Source organism: Cervus elaphus, chromosome 18, assembly GCF_910594005.1.
Source record: "Cervus elaphus chromosome 18, mCerEla1.1, whole genome shotgun sequence".
Taxonomy (NCBI): Eukaryota; Metazoa; Chordata; class Mammalia; order Artiodactyla; family Cervidae; genus Cervus; species Cervus elaphus.
In genome coordinates, this window is record NC_057832.1 from 54165582 (window position 1) to 54192740 (window position 27159).

Consider the following 27159-nt stretch of genomic DNA (forward strand, 5'->3'; position numbering starts at 1 on the left):
CTTAATTATTTCTTACAAAAAGATTGGAATCTCAGCACTTCTATTTGGACTATAATCAGTACAACTCAGTCAAGTTACTCTGATTTTATTTTTCCTTATCTATAAAGGTAGAGTCATAGTACATAACAGAGTTGTTTGGAAACATGAAAGTGAAAGTGAAGGTCGCTCAGTCATGTCCGACTCTTTGCGACCCCATGGACTGTACAGTCCATGGAACTCTCCAGGCCAGAATACTAGAGTGGGTAGCCTTTCCCTTCTCCAGGGGATCTTCCTGACCCAGGGATCGAACACAGGTCTCCCGCATTGCAGGCAGATTATTTACCAACTGAGCTATGAGGGAAGCCCTCATTTATGTTTGGAAACATAAATTAAATTATATATGTATATGAATTTGAGACATGACTGAGGCAAATCAACAAAGAAAAATGAAGGTAGACTTAGAACTTTAATCCAGGAAAGAAAGAAAACAGAGAGCTAAGGTGAACACATAGTTTATGAAAAGGAACATGCCTATTGATATTTGAACTATTCTTTGAAGACAAGGCTCTTGTTCTACTTGAGATCGGTTCAGTTCAGTTCAGTCACTCAGTTGTGTCTGACTCTTTGTGACCCCATGGACTGCAGCACGCCAGGCTTCCCTGTCCATCACCAACTCCTGGAGCTTACTCAAACTCATGTCCATCGAGTCAGTGATGCCATCCAACCATCTCATCCTCTGTCATCCCCTTCTCCTCCTGCCTTCAATCTTTCCCAACATCAGGGTCTTTTCCAATGAGCCAGTTTTTCACATCAGATGGCCAAAGTATTGGAGTTTCAGCTTCAGCATCAGTCCTTATAATGAATATTCAGGACTGCTTTCCTGTGCTTGCTTCGGCAGCACATATACTGAAATAGAACTGATTTCCTTTAGGATGGACTGGTTTGATTTTCTTATAGTCCAAGGAATTCTCAAAGAGTCTTCTCCAACACTACAGTTCAAAAACATCAATTCTTTGGTGTTCAGCTTTCTTTATAGTACAACTCTCACATTCATACATGACTACTGGAAAAAACATACCTTTGACTGGACAGACCTTTGTTGGCAAAGTAATGTCTCTGCTTTTTAATATGCTGTCTAGGTTGGTCATAGCTTTTCTTTCAAGGAGCAAGTGTCTTTTAATTTCATGGCTGCAATCACCATTTACAGTGATTTTGGGCCCCCCAAAATAAAGTCTCTCACTGTTTCCATTGTTTCCCCATCTATTTGCCATGAAGTGATGGGACCTGATTGCCATGATCCTAAGTTTTCTGAATGTTGAGTTTTAAGCTAACTTTTTTACTTTCCTCTTTCACTTTCATCAAGAGGCTCTTTAGTTCTTCGCTTTCTGCCATAAGGGTGGTGTCATCTGCATATCTGAGGTTAACGATATTTCTCCCGGCCAACTTAATTTCAGCTTGTGCTTCATCCAGTTTGTGTATCTCTACTTGAGATACAGAAGGACAAAATCAAGGAGAAATGACTCAATGGCTCCTCAGACTGCTCTGGTCATTACTCTTAGCAGGGCTTCAGTATCAACTGAATATGATGGTGACAGCATTTAGAAAACATGAAAAAATAAAAGAGACAGTGGAAACAAGATAGGAAAAAAAAAACTAAATTTAAGATATTCTTTTAAAAATCTGGTTTGCAAAAAATGCCCTTTCAACCTACATCTTGTCTGCTTTCAAGTTGGAGTAACCGATGCCTTATCGAGGCATCATCTATTCTCTGTGGAAGATGATGGAAACATGAGAGTAGAAGAGTGGTGGTCCAAGGCAAGGACTTGGCCAGCCCTTCTAGGGCCTGTTGTGCCATCTTCTGTGAATGCAGATAGAGGTTCTAATTGAAATTCATGTTTATGTGGGTTTATTTTTAAGCAAATTGTTCTCTTTGACTGGCTGCAAGTGACTCAGCACACTCCTCCACTTTACAAGTGTATAAGGTATGCATGGTGTACATCTGATGACTTAATTTCTCCCTTTCACTTCCCCTTTATCCTAATTTGCTCAACTGATTTGTGTGTCTTTCAGAAACACCTTAAATCTATTTTGTGATGATAAATAAAAAATGCTCACTTCCTTCCCATCTCAGAAGCCTTCCCTCAACTCAGGGTTTCGCCCATCTGTGGTTTCCTCTGTCTGTTCCATAAAGGCAATTTTACAAGAGTTTTCTACACTTGTCCACTTGTCTGTTTCTTCATCTCTTGGTCTTTCCTAAATCCACTGCTGTCTGGCTTTTCTTTTTTTTTTTTGCAAATAAGACATCATTTTATTTAAAAGAGGCCTTACCTTTCTCTTATTTTCTTATTTTTTTTTTCATTTATTTTTATTAGTTGGAGGCTAATTACTTTACAATATTGTAGTGGTTATTGTCATACATTGACATGAATCAGCCATGGAGTTACATGTATTCCCCATCCCGATCCCCCCTCCCACCTCCCTCTCTACCCCATCCCTCTGGGTTTTCCCAGTGCACCAGGCCCAAGCACTTGTCTCATGCATCCAGCCTGGGCTGGTGATCTGTTTCACCCTAGATAATATACATTATATGCACATCAGAAAAAGAGACACAGATGTACAGAACAGACTTTTCGACTGTGGGAGAAGGCGAGGGTGGGATGTTTCGAGAGAACAGCATCGAAACATGTATATTATCTGGCTTTTCTTAAATTGATCATCCAAATGGTCTTAAATTGATTATCCATATAGTCAAGAATGACTCTGTCAGCAGACACCTCTCAGGCTTTCTCCTGGCCTCTCTGCCATAATTGTGCCATTCTTATTGTATTCATAGTTGTCGAATTATTAACCTAGCATCATCTACAGGTTTCTCCAATGAGACACTCTCATCCTTTTAGTGCCCCCCTGCTCCATCCCCACACCATGTTGATATCTTCTGGTATTTAGAACTGGGTTGTTTGAGGCTATGGTTTTTTGTGGGGGTTTTTTTCTGTTTCTTTTCTTTGGTCCTTCCCTTTTTAGAGGGTAATACATTTTTCTAATTTTTTGATCATTCTTATTTCCTGTATCTCTTGGAGGATTCTCATGAATTTATGTCTTGTCTTTTTTAAGTACTTCCTCTAAGAATATTTCCAAAGTGGGCCTTTGAGGTGCAGTTTCTGAGACCTTAGCAGCCTGAGAGCATATTTATTTTACCATCACATTTATATAATAATTTGTAGTACATAAAATTGTAGGCTAAAAGTTTTTCCTTTCAATACTTTTAAATATTACTTTATTCTCTTTCTGTATCCTTTTTTTTCCTATTTGGAGATATGATTTCATTATCCCTTTGGAAATGATAAGCTCTTCCTTTCTTCAAGAGTTTAGAGTTTTCTCCTATGTTTCATATAACTATCATGCCAGTCTCCTTCATTTGTCATCATTTAGTCCTTGAGGTTTAAAGGGGAGAAATGGAGGAATAAATGTCCCAGGGTCAATCAGCTTCACTGTTGTACTCCAGCTCCCTGCTCCACTAGGATTCTGGGTGCATGATGTTGTACCCCAGAAACAGGCTATTTGTGCTGGTTTTTGTGATCTTCCACAGCATTGCTGGGTGGATACTAGAGCAGAATTTAAAAGCTTCCCCTCAACCTGTCCCCCCATTGCACCAGACTGCACTTGACCTTGCTGATTCATGATAGCCTTTGGCATCCCCAGGAGTTTCTCGGTTTTAATGTTCCTGATACCTATGTACTTTCTCCAGGGTTGATTTAAGGGAAGGAGCTCAATGATCAGGTCTGGTTTGTCATCTTGTCAGAATTGGAAGATTCCTTTCAGCAGTGTTTTATATAACTGACTCATACCTTCTTCCTAAAACACCCTTGCCTTACCTTCCTGATAGTACATTTATGAGATGCTTTTTTTTTTTTTCCTTCTAAGAGTCCTTTTCTGCCCACTCCTGTTTCTCTTAAGTCCTGCTTTCTTGTCATGTTCCACATTCTCTAGAGATGATCCCATCTCCTTTAAAGACTTCAGTTACCACTTACATGCTGAGTTCTAACAATCTAGTTCTAGCTCTAGACACTACTGTTTTCTAGATTTGTATAGCCAGCTCTCTAGTGCACATGACCAAATAGATGTAAAACACATCCAAAAAATCATCCTGCTCTTGAAAGCTCCTCCTGGTTGCTCTCTCTGTGAGGCTTCCACTTAACTTTCTTTTTTTTTTTCTTTCTTTTTTATTTATTTATTCATTTATTTCAGTGGGTTTTGTCATACATTGACATGAATCAGCAATAGATTTACACGTATTCCCCATCCGGATCCCCCCTCCTACCTCCCTCTCCACCCAATTCCTCTGGGTCTTCTCAGTGCACCAGGCCCGAGCACTTGTCTCATGCATCCCACCTGGGCTGGTGACCTGTTTCACCATAGATAATATACATGCTGTTCTTTCGCAACATCCCACCCTCACCTTCTCCCACAGAGTTCAAAAGTCTGTTCTGTACTTCTGTGTTTCTTTTTCTGTTTTGCATATAGGGTTGTCGTTACCATCTTTCTAAATTCCATATATATGTGTTAGTATGCTGTAATGTTCTTTATCTTTCTGGCTTACTTCACTCTGTATAATGGGCTCCAGTTTCATCCATCTCATTAGAACTGGTTCAAATGAATTCTTTTTAACGGCTGAGTAATATTCCATGGTGTATATGTACCACAGCTTCCTTATCCATTCGTCTGCTGATGGGCATCTAGGTTGGTTCCATGTCCTGGCTATTATAAACAGTGCTGCGATGAACATTGGGGTGCACGTGTCTCTTTCAGATCTGGTTTCCTCAGTGTGTATGCCCAGAAGTGGGATTGCTGGGTCATATGGCAGTTCTATTTCCAGTTTTTTAAGAAATCTCCACACTGTTCTCCATAGCGGCTGTACTAGTTTGCATTCCCACCAACAGTGTAAGAGGGTTCCCTTTTCTCCACACCCTCTCCAGCATTTATTGCTTGTAGAATTTTGGATAGCAGCCATCCTGACTGGCGTGTAATGATACCTCATTGTGGTTTTGATTTGCATTTCTCTGATAATGAGTGATGTTGAGCATCTTTTCATGTGTTTGTTAGCCATCTGTATGTCTTCTTTGGAGAAATGTCTGTTTAGTTCTTTGGCCCATTTTTTGATTGGGTCATTTATTTTTCTGGAATTGAGCTTTAAGAGTTGCTTGTATATTTTTGAGATTAATCCTTTGTCTGTTTCTTCATTTGCTATTATTTTCTCCCAATCTGAGGGCTGTCTTTTCACCTCACTTATAGTTTCCTTTGTTGTGCAAAAGCTTTTAAGTTTCATTAGGTCCCATTTGTTTAGTTTTGCTTTTATTTCCAACATTCTGGGAGGTGGGTCATAGAGGATCTTGCTGTGATTTATGTCGGAGAGTGTTTTGCCTATGTTCTCCTCTAGGAGTTTTATAGTTTCTGGTCTTACATTTAGATCTTTAATCCATTTTGAGTTAATTTTTGTGTATGGTGTTAGAAAGTGTTCTAGTTTCATTCTTTTACAAGTTTTTTGAAAAAATAAACAAAATTGACAAACCATTAGCAAGACTCATTAAGAAGCAAAGAGAGAAGAACCAAATTAACAAAATTAGAAATGAAAATGGAGAGATCACAACAGACAACACTGAAATACAGAGGATCCTAAGAGACTACTACCAGCAGCTCTATGCCAATAAAATGGACAACTTGGATGAAATGGACAAATTCTTAGAAAAGTATAACCTTCCAAAACTGAACCAGGAAGAAATAGAAGATCTTAACAGACCCATCACAGGCAAGGAAATCGAAACTGTAATCAAAAAATCTTCCAGCAAACAAAAGCCCAGGACCAGATGGCTTCACAGCTGAATTCTACCAAAAATTTAGAGAAGAGCTAACACCTATCTTACTCAAACTCTTCCAGAAAATTGCAGAGGAAGGTAAACTTCCAAACTCATTCTATGAAGCCACCATCACCCTAATTCCAAAACCTGACAAAGATGCCACAAGAAAAGAAAACTACAGGCCAATATCACTGATGAACATAGATGCAAAAATCCTTAACAAAACTCTAGCAAACAGAATCCAACAACATATTAAAAAAATCATACACCACGACCAAGTGGGCTTTATCCCAGGAATGCAAGGATTCTTTAATATCTGCAAATCAATCAATGTAATACACCACATTAACAAATTGAAAGATAAAAACCATATGATTATCTCAATAGATGCAGAGAAAGCCTTTGACAAAATTCAACACCCATTCATGATTAAAACTCTCCAGAAAGCAGGAATAGAAGGAACATACCTCAACATAATAAAAGCTATATATGACAAACCCACAGCAAGTATCACCCTCAATGATGAAAAATTGAAAGCATTTCCCCTGAAATCAGGAACAAGACAAGGATGCCCACTCTCACCACATCTATTCAACATAGTGTTGGAAGTTTTGGCCACAGCAATCAGAGCAGAAAAAGAAGTAAAAGGAATCCAGATAGGAAAAGAAGAAGTGAAACTCTCGCTGTTTGCAGATGACATGATCCTCTACATAGAAAACCCTAAAGACTCTACCAGAAAATTACTAGAGCTAATCAATGAATATAGTAAAGTTGCAGGATATAAAATTAACACACAAAAATCCCTTGTATTCCTATATACTAACAATGAAAAAACAGAAAGAGAAATTAAGGAAACAATACCATTCACCATTGCAACAAAAATAATAAAATACTTAGGAATATATTTACCTAAAGAAACAAAAGACCTATACATAGAAAACTATAAAACACTGATGAAAGAAATCAAAGAGGCCACTTAACTTTCAAAGCCAGAATCTGAGTATCCTTCTAGATCTCTCCCTTATAGCCTACATTTAATTAATTACTAAATTCTGTTGCTTATGCCTCCTCAACATATCTTAGACTCATCTCCTTTTCTCTGTTCCTACTTTAAGCCTTAATCCAGGTCATTGTCATCAATCACTGGTGATGCAAATGACCCTCCTAACCGTTCCTCTCCTTCCACCCCTGTTCCATCTTATACAGTTGGAGTGAAACCTTTAATTCAGCAATTCTGAAATATTCTGGTCTCAGGAAACCTTTACATTCTTAAAATTTGTTGAGGGCTTTGTGTATGTGCAATGGATAGATATAGATCTAGTTACAGATATTTACTTCATTAGAAACAAAAGTGAAAAAAACACAAGAATAACACAGGAACATCAGATCAATGATGGCATCACTCAATTTGTAGCCTCTGGAAAACTCCATGGTACGTGAGAGAATGAGAGTAAGAAGAGTAAACAATGTCTTACTATTATTATGAAAATAATTTTGACCACACAAAACTCTGAAGGTTTTAGCAATATCCTGGGGCTTTGTGGACCTCGTTGTGGGAACCGCTGCTTAATCCATCCATGCCTTTGCGTCCCAGTTGCAGTCACTTTATTACCTTGCCACAGTCTTTCGGGATGGAGTCCAAAAGCTCCAGCAAGATATGTAAAATCCTTTATAATCTGGCCTCTACCCATCTCCCCAGACCCAGCTCTGGATGTCCCCATTTTGACCTCTGCGTCAGCCAGGTTGATGAGCTTGCCAGCCTCAGCACTTTCTCACTTCGCAGACTGTCCCTCCTGCTTTTCTCATGACCTGGGATGCCTTGTGTCCCTACTCATTCTTCTGAACTCAGCTTTGTCTTCAGTTTTGCCTAAAACCTTCCCTGAAAACCAGGCCCCTCCTCTGGTTTCCTTCTTTTATAACTGTTGTTTACATATGTCTCCTTCATTGGACTATAAGCTCCTTGGGTCTTTGCTGTAGCTTTCTAGTGCCAGACAGTATGAGTTCAAAAGCACTGCTATATCGTTGGATGAAAAAACAGATGTATAGTAATATAAGGCTTGTATAACTGACTTACGTATTTTTCCTTTAGATGCTTAGTAAACTGACATTATGGTTTTCTATAATATATATTAATTCACCCCTTTTGTTAAAAAAAATTCCAATTTTAAAATGCCGGTAAGGCATATACCCCAAGGAAATCATAATTGAAAAGAGAACATGTACCCCAGTGTTCACTGCAGCAAGGACATGGAAGCAACCTAGATGTCCATCAACAGATGAATGGATAAAGAAGATGTGGTCCATATATACAATGGACTATTAATCAGAAAAAAAGAAATGCATTTGAGTTAGTTCTAATGAGGTGGATGAACCTAGAGCCTACTAAACAGAGTGAAATAAGTCAGAAAGAGAAAAATAAATATCATATATTAACACATGTATGTGGAATCTAGAAAGATGGTACTGATGATCTGGTTTGCAGGGCAGCAAAGGAGACACAGACATGAAGAACAGACTTGTGGACACAGTGGGGAAGAAGGAGGGTAGGATGATTTGAGAGGGCAGCATTGAAAAATATACATTACAATATGAAAAATAGATAGCTAGCGGGAATTGCTATCTGACGCAGGGAACCCAAATCTGTGACAACCTGGAGGGGTGGGAGGGGAGGGGGGAGGTTCAAGAGGGAGGGGACATACTATACCTATGGCTGATTCATGTTGATATATGGCAGAAACCAACACAACATTGTAATGTAATTATCCTCCAATTTAAAATAAAACTTAAAAAAATAAAAACACCAATAAGATGTTAGTTGTGATGCTACTGGGTATATACTATGGACCAACTTATTTGATGGTTACAGAGAACTAACTGTCCCTGACTGAGTCTACCTTCCCCTTACCAACAAGGTAATTGGTATGGTGGGGCTAGGGCTTAAGGAGAAGCAGTTTCCAGTGTGTAACTACTTTCTTGGCTGGTAGAACTATGGAATGTTTGCCTATGGGCGATCTTTCTGTGCCACCAGTAGATTAACCTAGGGCTGGAGGAGCGAGGAGACACAATGAAAATTGCATACAAAAGCTTTTTTGCATATGTCAGTTTTTCTGGGAAGGGCATGAATAGCTTTCCCCTTTGAAAGGGCTCAAGGATTCAGAAAAGGCTCAAGGATCCCGAGAGACACTTCACAATTAATGACTTGCTTTTCAGTGAGTAATGGGCTATTTTATTTTCAATGAAAAAGTGTGAACTTAGTGCAAGATCTATCAGTATCCCAGGTCCATTTTACGATGGCATGTTTATACCTACTGTGATTCTGTGAGGATTCTGTATTGTATATGTAGAATTCTGTACTGTATGTAATGTAAACTGAGGATGTGAGTGTTTCTAAATTAGACATTTACTGTGCAAATAGACTTTAAAAATGATTAGAGGAAAATGAAGACCTAAATTTTCAGGTTAATGCTAATAAGTCACATTCAAAATAGCCTTATGCTCAAAAGATTATTTAGTAAGAACAGATTTCAGTTATTGATCAATTCTTTAGACAGATAATTTCAAAAAAACAATATTTTTCAAAAATGATGTTTTTCATTAACAATCTGATTCACCTTATTAGATATTTATTTAACTATTAATTAATTTATTAACATTAATTATTTATTGAGTATATTCAGTGTTTATTAAATATTTTATTTGCATCTTGGATATATCTTTTTTGCTAAAGATCTAATTTTCTCATTTGATAGCACAACAACATTAAATGAAAGAAGAGTATGCATCTAAAAATAAAAATGAATGGAAAAAAATGGGATCAAATGCTTTCTGTAATATTCTTTTCAGTATTTATTTATTAAAAGCCTTTATACTTTGCTTTTTCCCTCCCAGATTAGATTTCTTTACTTATTTTTTATCACCCCTTCCCACCTAAGATTTACACACTAGTTTTTATGATTGGAATATATTCTGGATTTTTTAGAACATAAAGTGTCCTTAATCAATGGCTCCTTGCTTGGATTGTTTAATATCTTTTATTTTTTTACCTATTTTGAAAGTTCACCTCAAGAAAGTCTGTTTCTTATTGAATTCCTGTTTAAAGATACATTTTCTTCTGACTGATTATTTATAGACTAGCCCCATGGCCTGTGATTCAACCTCATAAGGTCAACTGGGTTGCTTATGATTTTCAAACAACAAAAGAAGGCCATCGCCAAGATCCAAAAGGAGAAGTGGCAAAGATAATACTATAATATTTGATCTAGGAATATGTTTTGGATTTAAATTTGAATGTGAGGATGACTGGTGCTTTGAAAACTATAGTAGTAATAATAATAAAAATTTTAAAATTATACTTATTGTATGTTTATTATCTTCTAGACCTGCACTGACCAAATATGATAGCTCCTAACCACATGCAGCTACTGACCACTTGAAATGTGACCCATGCCACATGTCAAAAAAGTAATATTTTGGAGGGTTTCCCAGGTGGTGCTAGTGGTAAAGAACCTGTCTGCTATTGCAAGAGACATAAGAAATGTGAGTTCCATCCCTGGGTCAGGAAGATCCCTGGAGAAGGGCATGGCAACTCACTCCAGTAGTCTTGCCTGGAGAATCCTATGGACAGAGGAGCCTGGTGTGTTACAGTCCATAGGGTTGCAAAGAGTTGGACATGACTGAAGCAACTTAGCATGCATGCAATATTTTGGAGTTATAAGGTTAAATAAATTATATTATTAAAGCTATTTCACCTGTTTCTTTTCACTCTTTTAATGAGGCTACTAGAATATTTCAAAGTTATATAAGTGACTTACATTATATGAAGTTATATAATGTTAATTATAATAACAATATAACATAATTGTTAATATAATAATATGTAATAATATTTTTAAAATAAAATTACATAAGTGACCTTACATGAGTGATCTAGGTAGTTTATATGCATTTTAGTCTCATTTAATCCTTACAACAATCTTAAGAGGTATATATTTTTAATATTCTTATCATTCATAGAAGAAAACTGATTATTAGAGAAGTTAAATAACTATCCTAGGATTATTTATGGTAGAATCAGTACACAAACCCAATTTGTGTTATTAACCAGTAGTTTCTAAGCTTTTTGATAGCATCACTTGTCAGTTCTTTTTTGTTACCAGCAACAGCTGTGGTAACAATCCTGTGATTGAACAGGATTCTTTATTTTTTTAAGTCTTGGTTTCTTACTTTGTGATGGAGCATCTTGAAAGTCTCATTCATTTTAAAGATGTGTGGATTTAATAAATCTGATGGCTGAAATACAGGTCTGCAACAACATGTGCATCATGTGAGGAGGGGCATCACTGACTGAGTGCACTTACTAAAGCATGAGGCTCAGTTTTTTCATCCATTCATTGATTATGCAAAGTCTTTTATTGAAATTCAGCTAGTAGATTTCTGTCTCTTCTCATGTCATTAAGTTGTTCTGGCACACTAACTGGATGATGTTGCAGTTTTATATTTCAAATGGTTCCTACTAAAATTCTTCAAAAGATTTTAAAACACATTTAAAATGATGTGAGGCTTTTTAAAGGTGACACATAATTTTTATGAAGAAAAAAATGAAAATATTTCCATATGTTATTTCTTAAAATCCATATGTTTAAACATTTCCATGTTTGTCTTTCAAATGTTTCTGCTCTCATTGCTAAAAATGACACCTTTGCTTTGAAGAGACAGATTAAGTGTAATTATTTTTTTTTCAAAGTATCTGCTATGTCACATACCACTTGTCATTACAGAGAAATTTGGAAGATTTGTAACATTTGTCCTTTGTCAAAAAATGTGCAACATCTTTATGTTTGACAATTTTCTTCAGTTCTGCATTTTTCCACAGGATACCAGAGATGAAACAAATTTTATGGTTAGCAGCAGTCTTATTTTAAAGCATTAGGAAGATTTTTACCAAAGTATTGTGAAGATTCTACCAGGTTCTACTTTTTAAAAAATGTTTATACAGAATGAATTGCATTGATGACCTGATAGATTGTGCACCTGGGCTGCTCTTGTTCGTGGCATTAGTTTGACTGCAGTGAATGATTTTCGTGTCCGGTGCTTTCTCTGAAACTTGACCTTGGAAATATTTTCTTTAAAAATTCTAATTAAAAAAGTTACTCCATCACTGGTTATACTTGCTTAGATTTTCAAATAATTCACATACTATGAGCATATAGATTTTCTTGTATATCTTCTCTTTAGAGACTTATGAAAATAATTCTTCATGATTTTGTCACTGAGATGTAATTTGTGCATGAAGGGAATTAGAAAATATTTAAAACTGGATGATAATGAAAACAGATCATAGCAGTTTGGGGATACAGTTAAAGCAATGCTTAAGAGGAATTTGTAGTTTTCAATGCTTATATTAGAAAGGCATTATATTGCACATGGAACTATATTCAACATCCTATGACAAACCATAATAGAAAAGTATGTAAATGAATACATAACTGAATCATTTTGATGTATAACAGAAATTAACACAAAACTGTAAATCAACTCTACTTCAATAATTTAAATTAAAAAAAAGAAAGGAAAAGCTTAAAAATCAATTATTTACATTTCCTTGTTAAGAAGGCAGAAAAAGATGAGCAAATTAACCCAAAAGTAAGTATCAATAGAAGAAAGGAAATAATAAAACTTAAATAATGCAAACAACAGAGAGGATTAACAAAGCCAAAAGCTGTTTTTCAAAAACATCAACAAACTATTAAATTTAATTATATTAATTATTATAATTTAATAATTGTGTTAATTATTAAATTTCTAGCAAAGCTGTTCAAGAGAAAAGAGAGAAAATGCAATTACCAATATCAGGAAGGAAAGGGGATTTCACTACAGATTTTACAAACTAAAAAGAATAAGAAATAATATGAACAAGTCTATGTCAATCAACTCAACAAGTTCAATTTTTTGAAAATTATAATTTATCAAAATTAACACAAGATGTAGTAGAATTATGAACAGGCTTATATCAATCAGCTCAGTTCAGTCACTCAGTCATGTCCGACTCTTTGCGACCCCATGAATCACAGCACGCCAGGCCTCCCTGTCCATCACAAACTCACTGAGTTTACTCAAACTCACGCCCATCGAGTCAGTGATGCCATCCAGCCATCTCATCCTTTGCTGTGCTCTTCTCCTCCTGCCCCCAATCCCTCCCAGCATCAGGGTCTTTTCAAATGAGTCAACTCTTTGCATGAGGTGGCCAAAGTACTGGAGTTTCAGCTTCAGCATCAGTCCTTCCAATGAACACCCAGGACTGATCTCCTTTAGGATGGACTGGTTGGATCTCCTTGCAGTCCAAGGGACTCTCAAGAGTCTTCTCCAACACCACAGTTCAGAAGTATCAATTCTTCGGCGCTCAACTTTCCTCACAGTCCAACTCTCATATCCATACATGACCACTGGAAAAACCATAGCCTTGACCAGCCGGACCTTTGTTGGCAAAGTAATGTCTCTGCTTTTTAATATGCTATCTAGGTTGGTCATAACTTTCCTTCCAAGGAGTAAGCGTCTTTTAATTTCATGGCTGCAATCACCGTCTGCAGTGATTTTGGAGCCCAAAAAAATAAAGTCTGACAGTGTTTCCACTGTCTCCCCATCTATTTCCCATGAGGTGATGGGACCAGATGCCGTGATCTTAGTTTTCTGAATGTTAAGCTTTAAGCCAACTTTTTCACTCTCCTCTTTCACTTTCATCAAGAGGCTTTTTAGTTCCTCTTCACTTTCTGCCATAAACAATGTTAAATGTATTAACAAAAATCTCCTCGTAAAGCAAACTTCAGATCTTTGTAGTTGCACTGATGAATTTTATCAAAGAATTAGAAAGATATAATAAGCTTTGAAAAACAGAAGAAGAAAAAGAAATACTTCCTGACTAATTTATGAAGCCAGAGTAACCTTGGATACCAAAGTCAGGCAAAGATATTACAGAATACTACAAATGAAATCCCTCATAGACATAAAATCAATTTAAAATTAGCAAATCAAATCCAACAATACATATAAAATACTAGGTATGAGATATATAATATATATGAGATATATAATATATATGAGACATATTTGGGCTTCCCAGGTGGCACAGTGTTGAATAATCTGCCTGTCAATGCAAGAGACACAAAAGACACGGCTCAATCCGTGGTTTGGGAAGATCCCATGGAGAAAGAAACGACAAACTGCCCCAGTATTCTTGCCTGGAAAATTACATGAACAGAGGAGTCTGCTGGGCTGTAGTCCAGGGGTTTGCAAAGAGTCAAACATGTCTGAGTGACTGAGCATACACGCACACACACATACGCACACACACATACATACACACACATGATATATATATATATATATATATATATACACATACACGTATGTATATATATAATAATAAGCTTTGAAAAACAGAAGAAAAAGAAATACTTCCTGACTAATTTATGATATAATATATATAATATACTAATATATGTGTGTGTGTGTATAGATAGATGATGAATATAAAATGTATGACATAAATGTATGACACATTATACATATATATATATATATATAATGTATATATAAAACCATCTGGGCTTTATTCCAGGAATGATTCAAAAATCAAACAATTTTACTTACTGTATTAACAGACTAAAAGTTAAATATCATGCAATTATCTCAAATGATAGAGAAAGACCATCTGACAAAATTCAATGTTCATTTCATGATGTAAAAAAATTAACAGTCAATAAACAAGGAATAAAAGTAAACTTCCCCATCTGATAAAGTGCATTTCCAAAAAGCCTATGGTGCGCTAGTGGTAAAGAGCCCACCTGCCAACGTGGGAGATATGAAACACGAGTCTGATCCAGGGGGTCAGGAAGATCCCTGGGAGGAGGGCATGACAGCCCCCTCCTGTATTCTTTCCTGGAAAATCCTATGGACATAAGGGCCTGTCAGGCTACAGTCCATAGGGTCTCAAAGAGTCTAAAGTGACTTAGCATGCAGCACACACATAGCTAAAATAATAAAAGATGAAAGTTGAATAGTAAAAGATGAAAGTTGAATGTTTTCCCCCTTCAGATCAGGAACAAGCCAAGGATGTTTACTGTCACCATTTTTATTCTACATAATAGTAGAAATCCTAGCCAATGAATAAGGTTAAAAAAAAAAAAGAACTAAAACAAAATTGGTAAGAAAGAAATAAAACTATCCCTGTATATAAACAACATGATTTACAGAGAATTCTAAGGAAGCAACCACAATCTCAGCCACCATGACAAAGCATACTAAAACTACTATATGTTTCACAATTTAAGTCAGTATACAATTATTGTTGTTGTTCAGTCACTAAGTCATGTATGACTTTTTGTGACCCCATGGACTATAGCACACCAGGCTTCCCTGTCCTTCACTGTCTCCTGGAGTTTGCTCAAATTCATTGCCACTGAACCAGTGATGCTGTCTAACCATCTCATCCTCTGCCACTCTTCTCCTTTTGCCTTCAGTCTTTCCCCAGTGAGTCAGCTCTTCAGGTGGCCGGTGTATTGGAACTTCAGCTTTGGCATTAGTCCTTCCAATGAATATTCACGGTTGATTTCTTTTAAGATTGAGTGGTTTGATCTGCTTGCTGTCCAAGGGACTCTCAAGAGTCTTTTCCAGCACCATAATTTGAAAGCACCAATTCTTCAGTGCTAAGCCTTCTTTATGGTCAGCTCTCACATCTGTAAGTGACTGCTGGAAAAACCATAGCTCTGAGTATACCTGGAAAATCCCATAGACGGAGGAGCCTGGTGGGCTACAGTCCATGGGGTCTCGAAGGGTCAGACACGACTGAGCGACTTCACTTTCACTTTTCACTTTCATGCATTGGAGAAGGAAATGGCAACCCACTCCAGTGTTCTTGCCTGGAGAATCCCAGGGACAGAGGAGCCTTGTGGGCTGCTGTCTAAGGGGTTGCATAGAGTCGGACACGACTGAGGGGACTTAGTAGCAGCAGCAGCAGCAGCAGCAGTGAGTATACCAATCTCTGTTGGTAGAGTGATGTCTCTGCTTTTTAATACACTGTCTAGGTTTGTCATAGCTTTTCTTCCAAGGAGCAAGCATCTTTTAATTTCATGGTCACAGTCACCATCTGCAATGATTGTGGAGCACAAGAAAATAAAATCTGTCACTGCTTCTATTTTTTCCCCTTATATTTGCCATGAAATGAAGGGACTAGATGCCATGATCTTAGGTTTTTGAATGTTGAGTTTTAAGCCAGCCTTTCACTCTCCTCTTTCACTCTCATCACTAAGCCATAAAATCATCACCCCTAGAGTATGGTTTTAAGTGAACTGAAGTATAAGTATATGAAAATTTGAACTACCTGAACAGCAATTATATGGAACAGCCTAATAATGAGGGGAAGGGAAATTTGAGAAATTGAAAATTTACGTGTATCTAACATATTATTGTTGTTTGGTCGCCAAGTTGTGTCCAACTCTTTCAGCACCCCATGGACTATAGCCCGCCAGGTGCCCCAGTCCATGATAGTTCTCAGGCAAGAATACTGGAGTGAGTTGCCATTTCCTTCTCCCAGGTGTGTTCCTGGCCAGGGATTGAACCCATGTCTCCTGCATTGTCAGCCGAATTCTTTACAACTGAGACACCAGGGAAGCTTGTGTGTGTATATTCATAGACATGTAAGCAAATGACATTCAACCTACAGTTTAAATATTGTCTCTTTAGCAGAAAATTAGTTGAAGGAGAAGAGATGTGAGGAAAAAGGAAGAGAAGTTGCATAAACTGTTATTGCATGTTGATTGAATTAGAATGCTAAGTAGAGAGTTTAGGAAAGATCATGACCACCAAGACTTTCTGATTGGTTCATGACATATGAATTGTGGGACTCTATTTCTAAAGAATTGTGTGACTGCATAGATTAACCATGAATCCTAAGAAAGACTGGGTATCTACTTACTGAATATTGATATACACTAATGTATGATTTATGACTTAGTCATGTGAGTGGTTCTTTTCAATTCCTTTTTTTTTTTACATTTTTAAAAACAGCTTTATTGAGATGTAATTAATATACAAAAAAACTGCACAAATTTAATATGTATCATTTGATGAGTTTAGAGAGATAAATACATCCATAAAACCGTCACCACAATCAAGACATATCAATTACTTCTAATAGTTGCCTATGCCTCTTCTTTCTTTGTTTTGTGTATGTGCTAAGAATCTTTAACCTGAGATCTACCCTCTTAATAAATTTTTTAAGTGTGCAAACAGTGTTAAGTATAGCACGATGTTGTGTGGGCTTCCAAGGGTCTCAGTGGTAAAAAATCTACCTGCTAGTGCAGGAGACATGGGTTCCATCCCTGGGTCAAAAGGATCCCCTGGAGGAGGAAATGGCAATCCACTCCAGTATTCTTGCTTTGAAAATCCCATGATCTTTCCTGAACTCTCTGCTTAGCATTCTAACTCAATCAACATGCAATCACAGTTTGTACAACTTCTCTTCCTTTTTCCTCACACCTCTCTCCTCCAACTAATGGATGTGAGATAATATGTCATTGTGGTTTTGATTTGCATTTTCCTGATGATTAGTGATTTTGAGCACCTTTTCATATAGCTATTGGCCATTTATTTGTCTTCTTTGGAGAAACCTCTATTCAAGTCTTTAGCCCAGTTTTTGAGTTATATATAATGTTTGCTATTGTAGGAGTTCCTTATATGATTTAGTTATTAACCCTTATCTGTTTCACTTCTTTTAAAAAAGAAATTTTAGCCTTAATGTAATTCTCTATTTCAGCCTATGTATAACAGACATTGACATGAAGCTTTGGTACAAGGATTCTTGCTTTTTAAAAGATAAAAGAAATGGCACATTGTATATCGAATTAAACTGAATGATAAATTTATGGAAGCTGAGGGGAAAATCTAAAAGAGTAGATTGCTGAGGTTTTGTGAATCATTATTTTTTTCATGAAGCAGTTTATATCTAGGAACCTAGATTTGTAGCCTACTGGGTAGAATCTAGGTTTTCAGGTTGTTGGTTCTCTGAATATTTCTTCGGCCAGATGGTTCTGCAGGCTGGGTGCCATCTGACCAGGCAATGTTTGCTAGATTATTTAATTGTGTGTTTATTAAACCTTGCTCTTTCTGGCATCATATTGTACTTTTTTTTTAAAGAGTCTCCTTGGCAAACTGCTGGGTTTGGGCGGTGATTATTTTTTTAAGTATATCACTGAGGCTGCCAGAGATCACTACTTACTCTCCTCTGCTCTAGAATGCCAAAGAATAGGACTTCCTTATCTTTAGACCTCACTGTACTTCTGCAGAGATGCTTTTCATTTTTAAGCCAATCTTTCATTTTTGTGATATTTGGAGTTCTCCTTTGGAGTGATTGTCATAGGTGATCTAGTGATTGGTAATTAAATCTTGAATCGTCCTCATTGACTTGGGTTATGTTGGAGAGTAAGAAAGTTTATACCTAACAGTTGGAACTATGTCAGGACCCCATTTTCAGAAAGTGTGGTTAGGAAATTAAAAAACAAAGATCAGTATGTTAGTAGAAACTTGGGAGACTTTTTGGTCTTTTTTAGCCGGTGAAGAGGGTGAGAGACAAGCAAGATGTAATCCTAAGCCTGGCCCCAAAGCAAACAGCACAGTATTACCCAATACTCATGTCTCCCAGTAATACCCATTTATCAGGATAGTACCCACCCTGAATGGCGCAGTTAGGTATGGATTGGCAAGAGGAGACAGGAGGAGTCCATGACCATTATTTCCATTGTGTGGATGCTTGACCTCCAGGGTCTGTGTTCTGTGAGCTCTGATTATTTTGTGACTGGCCATTAGCACTGAAGGATACAAACACCATTAGTCATCTTTGCATGAGTCCCTTGACCCAGCTGGTCCACCACTCATAGATCAGCAAATGGCTCAGAAATCTAGAATTTTTAAGGCTTCCCTAGCACCTCATCTGGAGAAGGCAATGGCAACCCACTTCAGTACTCTTGCCTGGAAAATTCCATGGATGGAGGAGCCTGGTAGGCTGCAGTCCATGGGGTCATGAAGAGTCAGACACGACTGAGCGACTTCACTTTCATTTTTCACTTTCATGCATTGGAGAAGGAAATGGCAACCCACGTCAGTGTTCTTGCCTGGAGAATCCCAGGGACAGCGGAGCCTGGTGGGCTACCGTCTATGGGGTCTCACAGAGTCGGACACGACTGAAGCGACTTAGCAGCAGCAGCAGCACCTCATCTGGTAAAGAATCTGCCCACAATGCAGGAGACCCTGGTTCGATTCCTGGGTTGGGAAGATCCGACAGAGAAGTGATAGGCTACCCACTCCAGTATTCTTTGGCTTCCCTGGTGGCTCAGCTGGTAAAACATTTTTAAAGATCCTCCATAAAAGTCATGAGAAAATTCAGAAGCATTGAAGATAACATGGAGTCTGGCCCCATGTGCTTCTGTTTAACCACCAAGAATGTGTAATTGTAAAATTCCTTAATCCCAAAGCCACTGTGACTCTTTACCCCTGGTAAGTGGTCTAGGTGAGGAGTCTGGAAGTCCACCCCATTTCACTCTAAGGCTACTCCATGATATTCTGAAAATACTGGTGGCCTATACTTTTGCAGGTTTTTTGCAAGAGCAATTTCAGAGATGTTCTTCAGTGGTCAGAAAAAGAGGTATGGGTGTATTATCTTTGGAAACTGGAAGAGAGTAGTAGAGGAGCATACAGACAGGATAGGAGAAATTATTGGATGCTTCCCTGGTGACTCAATAGTAGAAAATCTACCTGCCAATGTGGGTTTGATCCCTGATCCAGGAAGATTCCACATGCCATGGACCTACTAAGCCCATGTGCCATAACTATTGAACTCTAGAACCTAGGTGCTGCAACTACTGACTCCATGTGCTGCAATTACTGAAGCCCACGCACAACAGAAGCCCACTTCTCTTATTGCTCTGCAAGAGAAGCCACAGCAAGGAAAAGCCCACACACTGCAAAGAAGAGTAGCCCCTGCTCACCCCACTTGCTGCAACTAGAGAAAAGTCTACACAGCAACAAAGAACCAGCACAGCCAAAAATAAATAAATAAAACTATATTTTTTAAAAAGATACAGAGAAGCATGAAAGAAAGAATTAATAAAACTTTAAAAAGAAAAATTATAATAATAGGAAGATGACGTATCAAAATCTAGCATCTTGATGGGCTTATTGAACTGAAATGTAAAAGTTGACTGATGATTACCATAAAAAAAAGGGGTTGTTGGCAAATTAACACAACCTTTGGGCATTTTAAAGAGGATAGAGAAACCATCATTCCACCTGCAGTTAACAACTAACTCAGAAGCAGGATTCCTTCAGTGCACTTACTTCCCCATGCATGGTTCAGAACAGAAGCAGAGAGAGAGATACCAGCCCGGGGCCATTTGAAACCAGCAGAGTATCTGTGACATGCCTGCAGAGTGACTTCACCACTCATTAAGGGAGATCCATGTGTGTGTTCTTGCCAGGTGCACATCCCTATAGAAAGCATATAATAGCTTTTTTTTTTTTTTTTGGATTTTCAGGACAATTTGTGTGTCAGTGAAGTGAGTGCTAGGTTATGATTGCTGTGAAATCCCTTGTATAAAGTGTTATTTTAATTGACCCACTTCGTGAATGTTTCAGAAGCCATTCTTTTAAGAGATTTGTTGTTTATGGATTATGTTTAAAGGAATTTTAGAACTTTTAATTGAAGGTTTGGGGTACCTCCACTGTATTGGTTATAGAATACCTTCTGTCAACCCAAAGTTGTTCTTTTCCAGTAATTCTGAATCATAAATATGGACTGGCAGAACCTAACAACAAGGAACCTGATTTAGGTAGGTGATGATTCTTTTTAAAGAATATTTTAAATGTGGGGACCTTTCAGATATTTGTTGATAATGCTCTATAGTTGCTTTGAAGTATTGTTTTGCCTAGGTAGCTTTTGATTTGTTTGTTTTTGGTTTATAGTAGTCATTGTTTTTCTTTTTAACACTATATTGGTCATCTGACCAATATGTGGTGGTCTTGTGTATTTATTTGTTCCTAGGACACTTAAGTGCCTTATATTATTAAAACACAGGTAGGTGTTTTATGGAACTGAAGTATCAATTTCACAAGCTTTAGTGTATAAGGTAATGGTATAACATGATGGATAAGAGTGTTGATTCTGGAGTCAGCCTTCTTGAGTCAAACCACAGCTTCCCTTCTTACTAGGTATGTCCTTGGGCAAGCTGGTTAATCTTTCTAGTTTTTGGTTTCCTCATTGTTAAATGGGGATATCAAAGAGCATCTACCTTATAGGGTTGTTGTGAAGATTAAAGGAAGTAATATACTTAATACAAGGACCCAGAATACAGTAAGTATTCAATAAACTTTTATTATTTCATCTATTAATGTTCTCAAAGCTTGAGAAATGGTACCTGCCCCTAAAGTTAATTCTTCCTTTTCTGGTTACTGCATTTCTTTTAAGGAAGTGACACAAAACAATCAGTCTTCTAGACTAGTTCCTCCTTTCTATATAGATAACTTTTTTGTTTATAACAATCAAATTTGTATATAGACAGAGTTGATGATATCAGACATGGAAACAGTTGATTTCATTTTTTTATATGCCTTTTAAAAAGAGAGTTTTGCATATTGTAACACTGCCCTAATTTTTCAAATTCCACCTCACTTACTATCTCTCCTGCATGTTAGTAGCAAAGGAGAGAACGAAGACCATTTTTTTCTGTCCTTTGATTTAATCTAAGCCTCTTGACACTGTGAGCAGGATATTTCATCTTCTGCATCTTCATCATCTAATGAAAGTCTAGTGTTATATGATATTGTTTTAATCACCAAGAAGGTTTATTAGTGCCTTCTCAGAGGGACACAGGGATTGGACAAAGCTGGATATTTATTTCGTAAAATGCCTTTTAGGTCAGTTTCTATGAATTTTTCCTCAAGAGGACTGGAATTATCCCAGAAATGAAAAAAATTATTTGGACTTGAAAAGTAATCTTCAGTAGAAATTGACTTAAGGGAAATCAGTTCTGTTTGTGTTTTCTGCTTTCTAATCACTTAGAATGATACCTTGTGTTATAGAAGGGAGGGGGCAGGTGGAAAAGCAGATTAAAAACCAAATCAGTGAAGATGTGGCCACCAGAAGATCACACTGAGTGTTCTATTTTCTTTCTGTATCTATAAACCCTTTCAATAGAAAGATTCTTCATCAGAGCTATTCATAGATGACAGTTTTATTTGGCATGCATATCATATTTAGATCTTCACATCTTAAGTGTTTAATTTTTTTTCAAATTTAATCAACTGTTTTTTAAGCTATCAGTTACAAGATAGCATGCATTCCTCTGACTGGTTAATAGTAATAGATAAATAAGTTCTTAACTTTAGGAGATTATTAGTTTTCAGACACAAAGCTGTCATATTATGAGCAGTATTGAAATCTGTAGCTGTTATTTTGCATCTGGGTTCTGATTACAACTTTATAGTATGTGTTGTCCTTTTTCTACAACTTTTTCTAATGTGTTATGTTGATGTAATTGAATACCAAATTGCATCTGAGCTTGGCTCTCAGAGTGCAGAGTGTGAGGACTTGACCATATTGTGGAGATAAACACTAGGGGAAAAACCACATTCTTTCTCTAAAACATCTGATGATAACTTTAATCAGCAGTGAAAGAAAGTTTCACTCCCCAGTTTTCTTTGGGATTCATTCTATAAATAATGAATTTAAAAGGAGAATGCTTTCTCTAACTGGTCAATCAAACTACTATTTAAAAAAAAAATTATTGAAGTTTTTGGTCTTCCCTGTAGCTCAAACAGTAAAGAATCTGGTCTGCAATGCAGGAGACCTGGGTTCGATCCCTGGGTTGGGAAGATCCTCTGGAGAAGGGAATGGCAATCCACTCCAGTATTCTTGCCTGGAGAAGCCCATGGACAGAGGAGCCTGGTGGGCTACAGTCCATGGGATCACAAAGAGTTGGACACGACTGAGTGACTAACACTACACTGTAGTTGATTTAGTTTCATGTATATAGCAAAGTGGTTAAGTTTTATTTGTGTATATATATATATATATGTATATATATATAACTATAATATGTGATATATGTTTATTCTTTTTAAATTCTTTCCACTATAGGTTATTATAAGATGTTGAATATAGCTCTCTGTACTATACAGTAGGTCCTTTTCAGTTTTACCTATTTTATATATAGTAGTGCGTGCTCAGTTGCTCAGTCACGTCTGACTCTTTGCAACCCAATGGATTGTAACCCACCAGGCTCCTCTGTCCATGGGAGTTTCCAGGCAAGAATACTAGAGTGAGTTGCCATTTCCTACTCCAGGGGATCTTCCTGACCCAGGGATCAAACCCATATCTCTTGTGTCTCCTGCATTGGCAAGGCAGATTCTTTACCACTAAGGCATCTTGGAAGCCCATATATATAGCAGTATATATATTATAATCCTAAACTCCTAATTTATCCCTCCCTCCTTCCCTTTTGGGAACCATAAATTTGTTTTCTATGCCTTTGAGTCTGTTTCTGGTTTGTAAATAAGTTTGTTTGTGTCATTTTTTTTTCAGATTATCAAAACACTTACTGAACTAGATGAGAGAATCAAACAATTATAAGTTTCTCACCTTCCAGACTTTTTTCATCTAATTGATAATACAAGTGAAAAAGCCAGTTAGGCTATATATAAGTCAAGGCCAAAAATAGTCTCTAAATCTTTAAGTCCGGTGGCATTTGCTTACTACTGCTTTCTCTAGCTTTCAGGCATGTTTATCACCAATGCCTGCTCCTCATTTGGGGAACCCTAGGCTGACAATCTCTTACCTTTCTCACTTCTGTGTTTCCTAAATAGAGATTTCATCAAGGTTCATATCTTAGGCATTTTTCAATTCTCCCTGAAACAAACATTTGTTTTTATAAAAATGCTTTAAAAACATTACTTTATACTTTTTTCTTTTTTCTATCAGTCAATTTAGATAAATGAAAGTATCCACTTACCTGGAAGTAAAAGTTTGGGACACATGTATGATATTAAGTTGAACCATATAAAATTACTATTTTTGTAAGTCAGGAGTGGTCAAATACTGGCAGTTTCCTCTTTTTCTCTTATATTTTATTTGTTTGTCTCCCACTATGTAGGAAATCCATCTTCTGCTGTATAAGTTGAGATATGATTTACCTTTAGGCTTTCCAATTCATGGTGATGAAAAAATTCTCATTTTCAGCTAAATTGATTTACTTTGATTTTATATTTTCCTCCTCAAGACATGTGGGTAACTTCCATTATCATTAATATGGTACAAATATTGCAAAGGAAGGTGGCATCCTTGGGTTCTTTCTCAGTAAAATAATTTATTGGGATCACAGTCTTAACTGGTAGACCTTTTTTTCTCCTAAAAAGTATTGAATAGTGAAAATGACAGGGAAATTCTTTTCCTTCTTTTACTTTACTTCAGAATATAGTTTATTCATTCCTGTCTGCAGTGCCAGAATTAGAAATAACTGTAGCCAGATTTCAAGGTCTCATCCTGTAGCAGGTTCATCTCGCTCCTTGGCAGGCACAGACAGTGCTTTATATGATGACTCTATAATTACTCAGTTTTGGTAAACACATATTATTTAGCCAATACAGCAGAATGGCTCCTTCAGAGCCATTACATTGCAGTTCATCAAGTAAATAGTGATTTCGCCATTTTCATGAAAAATGTGTGTTATTTTGTTGATAGCCTGTCAATCCACAGCATTCAGTTAATTCCCTATCACCCTTTATGAATATTTTGGAACCTGTTTTTGAAAACCATCCTTGTACTAAATGAACATTGTACAAGGCTCTGTTTCAATGTAAAAGATCACTTAGTGTGATTGTTTTTATAGATATTTCTATTATGAATCTCTCAGTGTCAAAGATACCAGGACACAGTGCTCAGACTATTAATGTGAATTGCTTTGATAGAAAAGAAAATGGCTTTGATTGCCTTTAAAGAATGGGAAGAAATGATTTGATAATGTTTAGGCCCTAACAATTTTTATTTGATCATTTAAATTTGAAATAACTTAATGACAGAAGTGGGGGCTTCACTGATGGCTCAGCAGGTAAAGAATCTGCCTGCAATGCAGGAGATGCAGGAGACATGTGTTTGATCCCTGGATGGGGAAGATCCCTGGCTTCCTGGGGAGACAAATGTGAAGAAGTAAATTTCAGAACTCAGAATTCCATGGAGACAGTGGTGAGGAATCTGTGCTCATTTGTTTTTGTAGTGATGCATCATGTGAGGATTTCTAACAAAGCCATGCATTAGGATATACAAGGAATCCCTGCCCAATGTAATTACTTTTTTTCCCCCCTGAGAGCCAAAAATAACTGCCCTGCCACACTGTGCTGCTGGGCTTTGATGGAAAATGTCACACTGTTTCTTGTTTCTTCCCCTGATGGCATAATACATATATGGAGTACAGGTGTGACAATCTCAGTATATTTAGCAAGTCTCTGCAGGTTCAGAAGTGGGGAATTAGAACCGGATCATTTAAGGATTCTGAAATGGAATCCCATAAGTCACATCAGCCCTTGCTGCATTCAATAACTCTATGAGACAGGGCAAAGAATAAGATTTTTATTGCTCTTCACATTTGTGGTTCATGGTATCTCAATGTATCTTTTTAGGCCTTAGTGCGAGGGTTTACCTTGATCCATTTACATTTCCAAGGAAAGTACTTCAGTCCATCTTGCTAATCCATGTGTGATTTAATCAGGGTGGAAAACTGAGTTTGAGGACAAAGAGCATCTCTCTGTGGTGCTTTCCCATCATCCCTTTCAGTGATAATGGCCTCAAACTCGGCTTTATCTCTCCAGCTAGTGAGTCTGGGCTCTTTTTCCTAAGAATGTGAAATGTCAGTAACATTTTCTGTCTCGGATGACCACTTGCTTGGCTGTCTGCTTGAAGTCTCTTGGTAGGTGCATATGAGGAGGCTAGTTTCTTCACATTCAGCTGCTTCCTTCAGTTCATACAACTTTCTGGTTTTGTATTTTCATCCCTCATTTGAGTGGAAATATTCAAGGAAAAGGGGCAAAAGAAAACCCCCTCATGATGGATGGATACCTTAAGGCAATTAAATTTCTGTTTGTTTCCTCAGAAACATCTGTAGTCTTCTGAGTTTTCCTGAAGCTCTGAGGGGAAAAAAAATCACCTGAACCTATTTGAGATATCTAGAGAGTAGGGTGAGGCAGAAAAGAAAGAAAAAAGATGTTCTGCTTATGGAGTTTAGCATCAAAAGTGCTATCCTTGAGGTTAAAATACACTTCCTGACTTACAGATTTTAAATAATGTCTTTAAAAAGCAGTTTATGGAAACGAAGTCAACCTTCTCAAAAGGAACAGAGAGAAAAGGAATGGCCTCTGACTCTGTGTTTGCCCTCATGACTTCCCTGAGAATGTCCTGTCTCCATTCTGCAGTGAGCTCTTTCTCTGCCCGCACCCCTCTCTGAAAAGCCTTTACTAAACTGAAGAGACAAAGTAGAGTGGAAATGATAAGATCAGGCTCCTATAAACCCACTACTTCTTTGCTTCACGTGTCTATCCAGGGCAGGTTCTCAGAGGTGGAGGGCTTATAATAGGAAAACCAGAGCCCATAACTCCTTCTTAAAATCCAGTGGGACTAGGTCCAGAGAGAACTGAAAGTGGAATTGAAATTTTAGATTTTCTTTTTCTAGATAGCATATGTATTGCAATGGCTCATTATTTTTTTCATGGAGAATGTCAGGGAGAGTGTCTTATGACTCATACACTTTAGAATGTCTTCCTGGTGATAAGCTGGCAAGACTGGAAACTGTACTTGGCTTCCATGTTCCAAGTTAAGATAACTGAAGGAATTGGAGTCAGTAAGGCAAGCCCATCAATTATAAATTCATTTAAGCATATCTAATCTTTAAAGTACTAGGGTATGAATAGGGAAGGAAAAATGTCTTTCTGCTTTGTTGGTGATAAAGAATATTTTTTTCTGTTTGTTTTCTAATGCAATGGATTTTTCTGATTTTAAAAGTACTATATTTATGAAAGCAAACAATATAGAAAAAGTGAGAAAAATAAAAATTAGTAATCATTTTATTGATGGATAAGTGTTTAATCAAAACACTTTGATTAAAGTGTCTGTTTTTTTATGCCTGAATATATATGATAAAATTGGTTTTAGAATATATATTCTATATTTAAAATATTTTTATTGTGTTGGCAAAAATGATGATGCTCATTGTTTAACATTTTCAAATAATATAGTCAA

At 37.0% G+C, this 27159-nt stretch overlaps 1 protein-coding gene across 6 annotated transcripts in view; it reads left to right on the forward strand.

Moving 5' to 3' along the window:
* LHFPL3 (LHFPL tetraspan subfamily member 3) overlaps positions 1-27159 on the forward strand; it is a 592105-nt gene that overhangs the window by 112035 nt on the left and 452911 nt on the right. For 4 of the 6 annotated variants that reach the window (XM_043872148.1, XM_043872147.1, XM_043872146.1 and 1 more), the window contains exon 2: positions 20651-20707. The exons of the other annotated variants lie outside the window; for them this stretch is intronic. In XM_043872148.1, coding sequence (XP_043728083.1) covers positions 20651-20707 — 57 coding nt within the window. The remainder of the gene's footprint in view (positions 1-20650; positions 20708-27159) is intronic. 6 annotated transcript variants of the gene reach the window in all.